At 41.1% G+C, this 11721-nt stretch overlaps 1 protein-coding gene across 1 annotated transcript; it reads left to right on the top strand.

Moving 5' to 3' along the window:
- Window positions 1-157: 157 nt before the first annotated feature.
- CHMP5 (charged multivesicular body protein 5) lies at window positions 158-11349 on the top strand. Its single transcript, XM_068396619.1, has 8 exons — window positions 158-327; window positions 5837-5941; window positions 6716-6762; window positions 8389-8482; window positions 8561-8632; window positions 9678-9786; window positions 10167-10279; window positions 10755-11349. Exons 1-8 carry the CDS (start codon window positions 259-261, stop codon window positions 10803-10805), a joined length of 660 nt encoding a protein of 219 aa, XP_068252720.1. The 5' UTR covers window positions 158-258; the 3' UTR covers window positions 10806-11349.
- Window positions 11350-11721: the final 372 nt, after the last annotated feature.

The following is an 11721-nucleotide window of genomic DNA, read 5'->3' as shown; positions in this document are numbered from 1 at the left end:
AGCAGCCCCCCCTCGCGGCCCCGCCGCCCTCGCCGCCCTCGCCGCCCTTTGAAGAGCCGCCGGGGTAGCGCCCCCGCGTGGCCAATCACAGTTCGCCGCCGGGGGGAAGGGGGCGGAAGTGAGGGGGCGGGTCCCTGTGCAAGTGCTTCCGCCTTGGCCCCGCCTCGGGGGCGGCCGGCGCTGGGCTTCCGGGTCGGCGGGGAGCGCTGTAGCCGTTGCCGGGACCGGGAGTGAGACCGAGGCGCCGCCGCCGTCGCCATGAACCGCTTCTTCGGCAAAGCGAAGCCGAAGGCGCCTCCGCCCAGCCTCACCGACTGCATCGGGACGGTGAGTACTGCCCCCGGGGGCCTCTCCCCCACCCGGACCCCCGATCCCCGCGAAGGGCAGGGGCCTACCAGTGCGCTGCTCGGCCCGGCCGGCGCCTCGTGAGGGCAGGGGGGCGGCCGCGGCGGTACGGCCAGCCCGGGCTGTGGGGCGCGCCCGTGCGGGCGAGGCCCTCCGCCACGGGCAGGTCCGGAGGCCTGGGCCCGGGGCTGCCTGGCTGTGAGGCCTGGAGCGCCTCCGCCCGTGTGGGTGCGGTGCGGAGCTTCGTACCTGAGTTGCTGCGTGTCTGTGTGCCGGCCCGTACGCGGAAGTGTGGGGGTGCCCGCACCGACCCGGAGGCACGGGGGTGTGTGGGCGTGCGCTGGTCTGGAGGTACAGCCTGTGCTTGTGGAGGTGCGTGCCTGGCGGTACGCACCTGTTCACAGGTGTGCGTCCGTGTGTGGATATACAGCTGTGCGTATGTGTGTGTATATTTATGCACTCTGTGTGTATGTATATACACACTTGAACATACATAGCTACCTGCCTGTGCTTTGGTACAGTGGGTTTGTGTATATGCACACGTCTTTTAGCATGCACCTGTGCATCAGCACAGCATGTGCAGGAACATACGTGTACACTGGTACGTACGTTTGTATGTATACACACCTATACCTATATTTGTTTCCTGTGTATAGGAGCACATCCCACACAATGTGCATGTAGGGCCTGGCTCTCCTTACATCCTCATGAATACAGGTCTACAGCTACCTGAAAGGAGGTTGTAACGAGGTGGGTGTCAGTCTCTTTTCCCAGGTAACAAGTGATAGGACAAGAGGAAATGGCCTCAAGTTGTGCCAGGGGAGGTTTAGATTGGATATCAGGAAAAATTTCTTCACTGAAAGGGTTATCAATCAGTGGAACAGGCTGCCCAGGGAAGTGGTGGAGTCACCATCCCTGGAGGTACTTAAAAGACGAGTAGATGTGGTGCTTAGGGACATGGTTTAGTGGTGGACTTGGCAGTGCTGGGTTAATGGTTGGACTTGATGATCTCGAAGGTTCTTTCCAACCAAAACAATTCTATGATATTTTCAGTATTTGTATCTGAGGACTTAGCTGCTTGCCCTGGCTAACTCCTGCCATGCCAAGTTGTGGGAAGGTAGGGGCAGGAGCAAGGGAACCAGCCCCTCTGTCCAGTACAGAAGGTGGGAGGGCAAATCCCCCTGATGAAGATTGTTCCGTCTACTACAGATGAGCCTGCCATAGGGTCAATGGCGAAGATGTGTGTGGATGGACAGTTAAGCAAGCCCAGACCAAGTAAGAAATGCTGACGAAACACAGGATAGAACACTTAACAGTTGTTGTAAGGTTGGCCTGTCTGGAAAGAAGGTTAAGGAAAAGTTTTAAGAAGGCTGATCTTGTCATTTCATAGTCTTTGGCTTTTAAGTTCCTGAAGAAAACCGTGGTATGTTTTTACAGCTCCTTCTCTTGTAAACTAATTTTAAAAGGTGAAAAAAAGAACACAGAGGTCTTGAGTATTTGTCTGAGTGGTTAACAAAGTCAGGTGAAGGGTCAGTAATGGCTGTGGTATAAATGGAGGTTAACTAAGGCCAACTAAGTATTGTCCCTGGAACCTGACAACAAAAAGTTTCTGTGGAAAATCACAATTTTCCTCCCAGAAGATATATTTTGCTACCCAGTGAAGAGACTCTCTAGGTTAAATACCTAATATTTGTCAGTGCTACCTACACAAACCCATGTGCATCAGTCTCTTCTGTATGCCAGTGGCTGGGATGGGGAGAAAAGTAGTTGTAGTGTTTTTCCCAGTATGTTATTTTATTGGCGAAGAATCTGTATTGCTTTTTAACAGTACTAAGCCCAAACACAGCACCAAGTATGTTTAGTTTGAACAATAAATAAAGCATGCACTCGAAAATCAGGAATAGCTTTCCCATTGTTACCAGTAAATGCTTTGGTGGATGGCTAGAACTCCAAAACCCATCTGAGACACTGTTATTAATACTGCGGTTTGCCATTTCAGTGCTATAAGCAGAAGATGAGGAAATCTTGTCTTCACAGCAACCAACTCCATATTAGTCAGCCAGATTTTTGAGGGCTGATTTTGACAGTTCCAAGTTAATGTGCATTTTTTAATGTTGAGACAAATCAGATTAGATGTAGATATGCCTGCTGGCCCGATTTAGATATGCCTGCAGGCTGTTGTCCACTAGGAGCTTGTTCGATCCCATTGGATTTTTGGGGTACACAAAAGTGTAATTTAAACTGCTGCTTTGACTGGCAACACCAGGAATTTAGGGTTTTTTTCCCAAAAAGGTGGTTGTCACCATCACCACCCACTAGGAGCTGTATGCAGTTTTGATCCTCTTCGAGTTGTTTGTAATTATGTTCTCTGAAAATTTGGCTATATAAGACAGCAGGTTAACTGAAAAGCATAGTTTCAGGTTTATTTTACATGTGTGGTGACTTGGCAACCAGTGATGAGTTATGGGGTTGTTCTTAAGATATGAAATCAAGAGCCTGTGTTGGTCAGCTGTTGAGAAATGAGGGGCTGGCTCCAAGCACAGCTCCTTGGTTTGAGGAAGTCTATAAACGATTGTTATCATTACTGAGCTCCATGTTAGCTTTTTGCCCTGTTTTGACAACTTTCAATTTCTGCAGATGGGACTAAAATTTAAGACAGATCTGTATACTAGTAAGCATGGGGAGAAACAAACTTCCTTTTATAAGTTCAAAGTTTGTGAATTAACTTGCGACAATTTACATGTAGTAAAATCTGTCTGGTTTGTGAAAGACTTGCTGTGTTTTCAGTTCATTTTCACAATAGGGAAGTCTCTAGTACAGGTCCTGCTAAAGGACTGGAGATATCAGATTTTTTTCTTAAATTGCATGTGAATTATTATTGAAGAGAGTTGTGTGAGATATTAAAAAACTTGCGCTGTTTCTTTACTGTGTTAAATTCAACAGTTTGGAGACTCGAGTAACATCACTTCTGTGTTGTTTTCAATCTTAGACACATTTCGTTGTACCTTTTGAAAGAGTCCCATTGCTTTGCAAAATCTCTTGCCATGTTTCTTCAATGGTAATTAGCCATTAAATGGCAGTTAGGAATTAATGTGTTTGGCGAGTGAGGATTAATGTTCATAGTTGCCATTTGTTAAAAATGTAGACAGCTCTCGGGCAGTATTCATGCCTATGTTTTGGATGTTCTTTCCTGTGTATGCAAAAGTAATATGACGGAACCCAATAAGATCAGCACACAAATACGCTTTTTTTTTTTTTTCTGTGGTAAGAGAATGAGCATCACCTTAAGATATCTACACAATTCAAGATTTTTTAATTTAAAGTGCTGGTTGTGTGGGATCTCTAATCTGAATTGTTTGCAGAAACTCGGGAAACACTTCTCCCTGCTTGTCTTCAATGGCTGGTTACTGTCGAGTTTCCTGGCTGGCTGTGTGATGCCTGCCTGTCTCCCCACTTACTCCCCACGGGTATGTTCCCACTCTCCCTTGCAGTTTCTGCTCGCTCTCTTGCTGTGCCTACTGTGCGTGCCTCGACATTGCACTAACTGGCAGATTTTTTTTATCCTTGCTGGCTGAGCACAGTCAGATGACTCAAAGCTGTCATGAGGCAGGTAGGAGGACGGATCAGAACTGTGGCATTGTTTTTACTTTTTCTTCTTTGAAAAAACACTCAAAATTTATGTTTTTTTGAAGTAGTAAGTAGGAAACATAGGAACAAAAGGCTAATAGTTGTGACAACAATGTTAAAATTCAGTCTTATATGTGATGTTCTTTTTTTTTAATTTTTTTAATTATTGAAATAAGCTGTGATTTTGCTTAATAAGGATTTGGGATACCATGATCACTTTCTTTTGTTTAGATATACCACGATCACTTTCTTTTGTTTAGATTGGGGCCCTTCTGTAGCAATGAAACGTACCTCAGTATGCCTTATTTGTGAATAATAGAAAGCAGCTCTTCAAGTCGTAATACAGAGTCTAGTTTTCTTTTGGATAAATTAGGTCTGTTCTCCCATCTTCTGTCCATTGTCATTTTTAAAAGCTGAGGTCCTGTGTAATGTGTGTGTGATTTTTTTATGTAGTTAATCAATGTAGGAGGATCTGTCTCCGTTTGCTAGTACTACCTAAGAGAATCATATAAATGAACCAAATATTGTTTTTTCCCCTGTGAAGGAGGCTGATCTCAAAGATGCTTTTAGCTGATGAAGATCTTGACCGAGGTGCTACACTATGAACCTACAAGAGTTTTAAAATCACAAATATCTCTCCTTCTTGCTGTTAGTAAAATATTTGACATAATAGAAAGCTTAATAATTTTTGTTTTCAATGCCAGCTGTGCCCAGGCACTTTAATGTCTTGTGTAGAGTGTTCGTATCAAATGTTCTGCTCAAGATGCCTCTGGCAAATGCATGTTGCTGTCATAGAGCAGAGATTTAAAAGGATCATTGAGACACCAAAATGAGTATTGGCATAATTATACATGTTTAGCCACACTATTAGCAAGTCAGAATTTTAAATGTGCACTGATTGGTCTCACGCTATAATTGGAATGTAATTATATTATAATCCGTAGAGAGGCTCCTTGGAATGAGAAGTTTATAAACTTTATTTTGTTGTTTCCAGATAAATGCTGTGATAGTTGGCTCAAGTGAAGGAGGCTTTCTTTGTTTTTTTTATGAATATGTGTATGCTGTTAGAATGATTATACCCATGCCTGGTTATGTAACTATCTTCTTTAGCACTCTTATGCAGTAGGGTTAAAATAGTCCCATCATGACAGCTCTGTGGTATGCTTTGAACCAGGACTGTTAGGATTGACTGCTGGAGGTCCCTTACTGAGTTAATGCAGCTGCTACTGGGATTTGGAGCAAAAGTGCAGGAAGAATTCAGAGCAGCTACCAGGTGGAACTGCTGTGCGCTGGCTCCCTTTGTGGGAAGTGATGGGAAAAGTGTCTCTGACAAAGAAGTTAGGCACCTTTGAAAAAAACGTTATTAAGTTTGGGATTCTTAAACGTAACCAGTAATCCAGGTATCATTCTGAAGGATTAGTGTTTCTCTGCCTGCCAAAAATAAACCTCTAGCCTTGCTGAACACATCCCTGTTCCTTTTGCATTGCCTCCTTATCTGCCAGCATGGTACACCTGTTTTTCTTTTTTGGTTCCAGTGTAGTCCCTGGCACTGTATGTTATCAGAAATGCCTGAATAGAGACTGTGACTTGAGTGGGTGTGCAAGAAAGCATCTCAAAATGATGAGAACGTGTTACAGTGGCAGAGCTTCCTGCAACCTTGGAATGTTTTTTGTGCTCCTCGTAGAAGGTGTTTCACTTGATTCTCGTTTTGGATTCTCTACAAACTGTAACTGTTTATAAAACATATCGAGTGAAGAAACAATTCAGTTAGAAGCATAATAAAACTGAGGCTGTTCTTTTTGTTGTCCACTACCTGAATAAAACTTAATTTTTTTTTGTTTCTTTTCCCCATCATGTATTAAAGGTGGATAGCAGAGCTGAGTCAATTGACAAGAAAATCGCTAGGCTCGATGCAGAACTAGTGAAGTATAAGGATCAAATGAAGAAGATGAGAGAGGGGCCTGCAAAGGTAAGAATCTTCTGTGGGATTTAAGCATGAGAGGATGTGACTCATGCTTCTTGTCATGTAGTGGGGTGACGTAGCCAGTTCATCAGGTTCTTAGAATTGCACCTTGCCCTACTGATGGGATATAAGATCCTGCAGGATTATTTCAGTTCTGAAGCATCTCTTAGACTTGCATCTGTAAACAGCGTTTTCATTGGTTTTCATCTAATTCCCCAGTCAGAAGTAACTTGCTTGCTTCCCTTCTTCCGTTACCTGGATTAACTCTGTTAGAGAGGCTGTTTTGTTCATCAGCCAAAATGGAAAGGTCTGCACTGTGCAGAAGGGGAGCAGAAAAACTTGTTTGTGAAAGGGGATGAATGTATAATATAAAAAGGATCTAATAATAAACATACCTAATTTTTATTTCATAATAAACATACCTAGTATAAACACTATTGATAAAGTACCTTTTGCAGTATTATTTGATGCTGACCATTAAAATATGATGATGAAAGATGGTTCTAATGGAATAAGTCTGATTTTGTATTCTGCTTATAAAAAAAAAAAAAATCAAAAGCCAGAAACTTTGAAAGTATTTGCTTTTAGAAGCTTTACAGACAAGCCTATTTGGTTAATTGTTAGTGGAGGACAAACGCTGAATGTGACTACTGTTAAATTCTTTGCATTAGTAACTGAGGAATCTTTTGGACAACTTAAATGTGATACATGAGATTCGAGCAGTATAATCCAGCATAAAGTCAAATACTTTTCCTAGTGTAATAATATTGTTTCTTTCAGAATACAGTAAAGCAGAAAGCATTGAGAGTGTTGAAGCAGAAGCGAATGTAAGTTCAAACCTTTATCAGTTTGGGATTAATGAAATCCTGTTTTCTTTAAGGGGAGTGGCACACTTTCATTTCTCTTTCCAGTACTCTTGCTTCTGAGCATTCTTAAAAGAAAAATGCTGAACAAGCTAGCCAGCCTTTCAGAAGCATTTCCTTACAAATTATGCATCAGCATGTTTGTGCCTTATTTGTATGAGAGTATATACATTTGGATTGGGACAAGCTGACCCAAATTTGCTCACCACTAAAACTACGCTTGGCTCCTGAACTTTCTGAGAGAGAGAGTGTGCCTCATTTTATATCATTAATTGTTTGCTATAAATTGTGTGCTTCATGATCTTGTTCTGCTTTACTGGAAATTTACATGTTCTCTGTGGACACCCTTTAGGACTTGAACACATGTAGCGCAGGTAATTGTGTCTATGCAGAAAACCAGAATGGATATGATAGGTGATCCTGTGGTCCGGTCTAGCCCAGCGTACTGTCTTGAAAAGAGCCCAGCAACAAATACAATGGAAAGAATGTCAGAACATGGCACGTGTTCAGGGGTACTTCACCAGAATATCTTACAGCCCCTGAACTGCACACCTCCTAGGTGCTATCTGAGCCAAAGCCAAAGCTCATATCATCTTGCATTTAATATCCCTCAGAGGAATTGCACCTCTACAGACTTGCTCAATTGTTTAAGTATTTGTGAACTCTTATAATCCAAAATATCCTGTGGTGAGGAATACAATAGTTTAGTTAGATGTTGTGAGAAGAACTGCTTTCTTTGGGGTTTTGGGTGGTTTTTTTTTGTTTGTTTTTTTTTTTTTGTTGGTTTGTTTTTTTTTTTTATCTGCTGCCTGCTAATCTTGATAGTTGTTCCCCTCTTTATAGTCACTGGGTCCCTCATAACAGGCTATCATCATATCCCTCATCATCTCCTTCCCATCTGGCTAAACAGTAATATATACATTCCTTGTCCAGAAGCTGTTTTGTATTTGGATCATCCTTGTCTTGCAGACCTCCTGCCTGGGATGTTTGAAGAAGGAATTATTGTCATTTCTATGCTTTCATTTTTATGTTCAACCTGACATATTTTACATTCTTGATTGGATAAATGTTTAGCTTTGAGAAGGATGATTTCTTGATTTTTTTAAAGTCTCCCTTTTCTTATTGGTTAGTCATAACAGTTTCCTTTTTCTACCCTATCTCCTTCTCTCCCCACTCCCTGCCCTGCAAAGCTCCAGTGCAGAGCCATTGTGGTTTGGATAACCTGCACTTCTTCCATTCTGCTTACAGCCTTAGTGAGCAGTGGCAGGCATCTCTGGCTTACAGCGATAAAAGCCTTTGCTGTGTCCTTACCTACGGTGTAAGCCTATACAAATGTGGTATTGCTGTCAGTTAAAAGAGAAGCTTAGTTCAGGAGTAGCTTTGTCAACTTTAAATACATAGAAATGCATAATGGCTAGATTTTTATGAAGCTGTTTATTCTGATTTGGTGGTTTGTAATAAATTAAAGTAACAATCTGTTCTTTTCTTCAGACTACTGCTGCTGTTTTTTTCAATTTTTTTAAAAATTAAGAATTTTTGTGGCAATAAATAGTAGTGTTTTAAACCCATTATTTGAATTGTTTTTAACAGGTATGAACAACAGCGGGATAATCTATCACAGCAGTCTTTTAATATGGAACAAGCTAATTACACTATTCAGGCACTGAAGGATACAAAGACAACGGTACCAGTATATTAATCTCATTTGTTTAATTTGTGTGTGCTACATCAGATACAAGCATGTTATTTGATTCTGTTCTAGGTTGACGCAATGAAACTGGGGGTGAAAGAAATGAAGAAAGCTTACAAGCAAGTCAAAATTGATCAAATTGAGGTGAGCTTCTATAGTTTAAATTTTTAAAGAACAGAAACAATGTACTGAAATAGTGACAAGTGGACTGTGTAACTTAAAGGTAAGCTGTTTTAGTTCACATGAGTTTGCCTCCCTTTTTTATGGGACCACCATCATTATTCCTTCTTGATTTCTTTGGTACTGCACAATCAGTTGTTGGCCTGCTTGCACTGACTATTGTTTCCTTGCTGGGCTAATCTTTAATCTTTCCCTTCCTTTCCTCAGCACTTCAGCATAAATGTTGGTGAATACTTCCTGCTATGGCTTTTTTGTCCTCCTTTCCCCGCCCCACCCCATGGTGCTACTTGCCCATGCAGATTAGTCCTTTGCTCCCCTAGTTTATGGTAGTGACAGATTCAAAACAAAAACAAAATAAATTTCCAGAGGTCTGCAAGGCCTGGCTCTGTCTTCAGAAAATGCAGTTTAAAAACATAAGATCTTTAAATATAATTTAAAGTATGCGGCACTTAAACTCTTATTGGGCGCTAGTGCTGAATTCCTTTAAGTTCTCTTTCCTATGCTGTTTTTATACGTGGCCTGCATTGTAAACCTTTAGGCAAGTATTCTCTCCTTACCTGTACCCAAGTACAGTGACAATAGGTATGCTAAAGTATCTTCTAAATTTTGGTGTGGCACAACTCAGGCTAGTGCTTGTTCTCCAGACGTCAGATTTACTTTCTCTAGATTTTATACCCTCCTGCTTTTTAACATAATGCTGAACTGTGGGTAATTTATTAGAGGCTTTCAATTTACCCTGAAGAATAGTTAAAACAAAAAACCAAGAGAGTTCTGCAGAGATGTTGTTTCAAGGTTCCTCTTTTTCTACCTCATACATTTGTTGTCATTTTAATAGTAGTTAAGTACTGAAAGTCTTGACTTGTATTAATGCTGCTTCAAAAAACGTTTTATGCATTCAAAAATTTGCGTGCCTTGTATGTTGGAATGATTAAACTGAATTTGATTAAGCTCTGCTAAATTTAATTGAAACTATTAAATATGGACCAGTTCAAATTGTTTCTTGCTTCAGGACATACAAGATCAGTTAGAGGATATGATGGAAGAAGCCAGTGAAGTCCAGGAGGCACTGAGTCGTAGCTATGGAACGCCAGAGATTGATGAAGATGACTTGGAAGCAGGTTAGGAAGGTGGAGGATGATTTTTACATTACTGAATGTAAAAATCATCATACAGTGATTTTTAATTTCATTAGTCAAATATTTTATGTGTGTTTAAAAAGAGTTTTAATAACTTTTTTAAACATCAAAGCTGCGTTTCCTTTAAGAGCAGTAACAAGAGTATGAGACAAACATGAGACAGACACTAATGAGATGTTACAATGAAGGAAAGAAGGTTCTCTCTGTTTTGTGTGTGTGTATTCCTGACTGATGACTAAGTAATGCAAAATGAGTATGAATGTAAGTGTTCAGTATGAATCCTGTTTCTCTGTAAGAGCAACTTTGTTTTTTGCAAAAGGAATTCCTTGCGTAATTTTTCAACCAACATAATTAAATTTCAGAACTGGATGCGTTAGGTGATGAACTTTTAGCTGATGAAGACAATTCCTACTTAGATGAAGCCGCATCTGTTCCAGCAATCCCAGAGGTCACTCCTACTGACACGAAAAACAAAGTGAGTCCTTTCCCCTTTAAAAGCAAAATACATATTTTTTTGTTTGTTTTGGATTAATCACATTTGTTTTGGTTGCTTGATATTTGGAATCCTTAATATTTTGAACAAAAAAATGCGCTTATTGTTTTATGTGTTTTCGATGCTATATATGAGAGCATACAGCGTACTGGATGTTCTTTATTGTATTTTAAAGAGGTAAAATTGCATTTTGTAACTCCTATCTAGCACTGTCAGATTGCAAGTAGAATTTAAGCGTACCATTACAGCTTCTAGTACGGTTATTGTTAAAAACCTAAGCAAGTCTTCTGTATACTTGCTTTTGGGGCTTCATAATGAGGAAGAACAATTTTGATCCCAGCTGTCACACAGTGACAATTACAGATAAATCACTTTATAGAAATCGTAAGGAGACTTTTGTGAAATGTTCTGGTTAGTGGAGAGTTGTTAACCTGTTGCTTCTTTTTCTTTCATGCAGGATGGTGTACTGGTGGATGAATTTGGATTGCCAAAGATCCCTGCAACATAAATGTTTCAAAAGCACAATAGATATAATGAACTACACTTTACAAATCAAATTAAGAATTTTTTTTTAAATCCTAAAGGACTTGTCCTTCCAGCATAACCTTAATATCACTACATCCTAGAATGCAGTATGAATGGCTGATGGTGTTCTTTCTTTGAAGAAAGTTGTCCTACTGACTTTTCTATTAATGGAAAATTCGGCACAATTCCCTTCAGTGGAAGCAGTCAGTCTAATAGGTTTTGATTTCTGTGTCTTATGGACAAAGTAATGTGAAGAGTAGTGGCTGTTGATAGATGACGTTTACTTTGACTTTGTATTATGTTTCTCTTTCTTGAAACTAAGACTGTATGTTGCTGCTTACTCTCTGTAAAATAGCTCCCTTATTACTATGCTTATTTGATAAAAAAATTGGAAGCAATTTTTAAACTGCTGCAGTCTTGAGCCTTTTATGCTATTGGACTTGTAACCTTCTTGAAAGCTGTAATAAATAGGGTTGTCGTTAACTTTATGTATTCTGTGGAGACATAAAATCATGTAGATTAGCTGATCTCTTTGTGTGGTGTTTCTGGTAACTAATTTAGCCTTAACCTGTTCCCTGTTCTTATCAGTGTCGTGTGCTGCTCCAGCACAGGCTTTGCCGGCGGTGGAGCCCGGTTCTGATCGCACAAGCCTCCTGTGACACACACCGGCCGTGCGTTGGCCGCGTCTCTCCTCCGAGCAACTCCCGACAGGAGCTGCGATAAAAGCCAAGAGGAAAACCAGCATCCTCGCAAAAACGCTCCAAGGAAAACTGCTGGTTTTAATTCGCCAGCCGCGGGTCCGAGGCCGCGGCCAGGCCCCGGTACGCAGCGCCGTTCCTAGGCCGGGAGGCAGAGGGTCACCAGGAGGAGAAGCCGGGGTGAGGCCGCGGGTGGGTGCG

Source organism: Nyctibius grandis, chromosome 3, assembly GCF_013368605.1.
Source record: "Nyctibius grandis isolate bNycGra1 chromosome 3, bNycGra1.pri, whole genome shotgun sequence".
In the NCBI taxonomy this organism is placed as follows: Eukaryota; Metazoa; Chordata; class Aves; order Nyctibiiformes; family Nyctibiidae; genus Nyctibius; species Nyctibius grandis.
This window is presented reverse-complemented; position numbering and strand designations above follow the sequence as displayed.

Bases quoted from the DNA above. Each gene is read 5' to 3' on its own strand.
- CHMP5 (XM_068396619.1), top strand. From the start codon at position 259: ATGAACCGCTTCTTCGGCAAAGCGAAGCCGAAGGCGCCTCCGCCCAGC. The intron at 5,942-6,715 runs GTAAGAATCTTC...TGTTTCTTTCAG, and splicing joins TGAGAGAGGGGCCTGCAAAG to AATACAGTAAAGCAGAAAGC. The intron at 6,763-8,388 runs GTAAGTTCAAAC...TGTTTTTAACAG, and splicing joins GTGTTGAAGCAGAAGCGAAT to GTATGAACAACAGCGGGATA.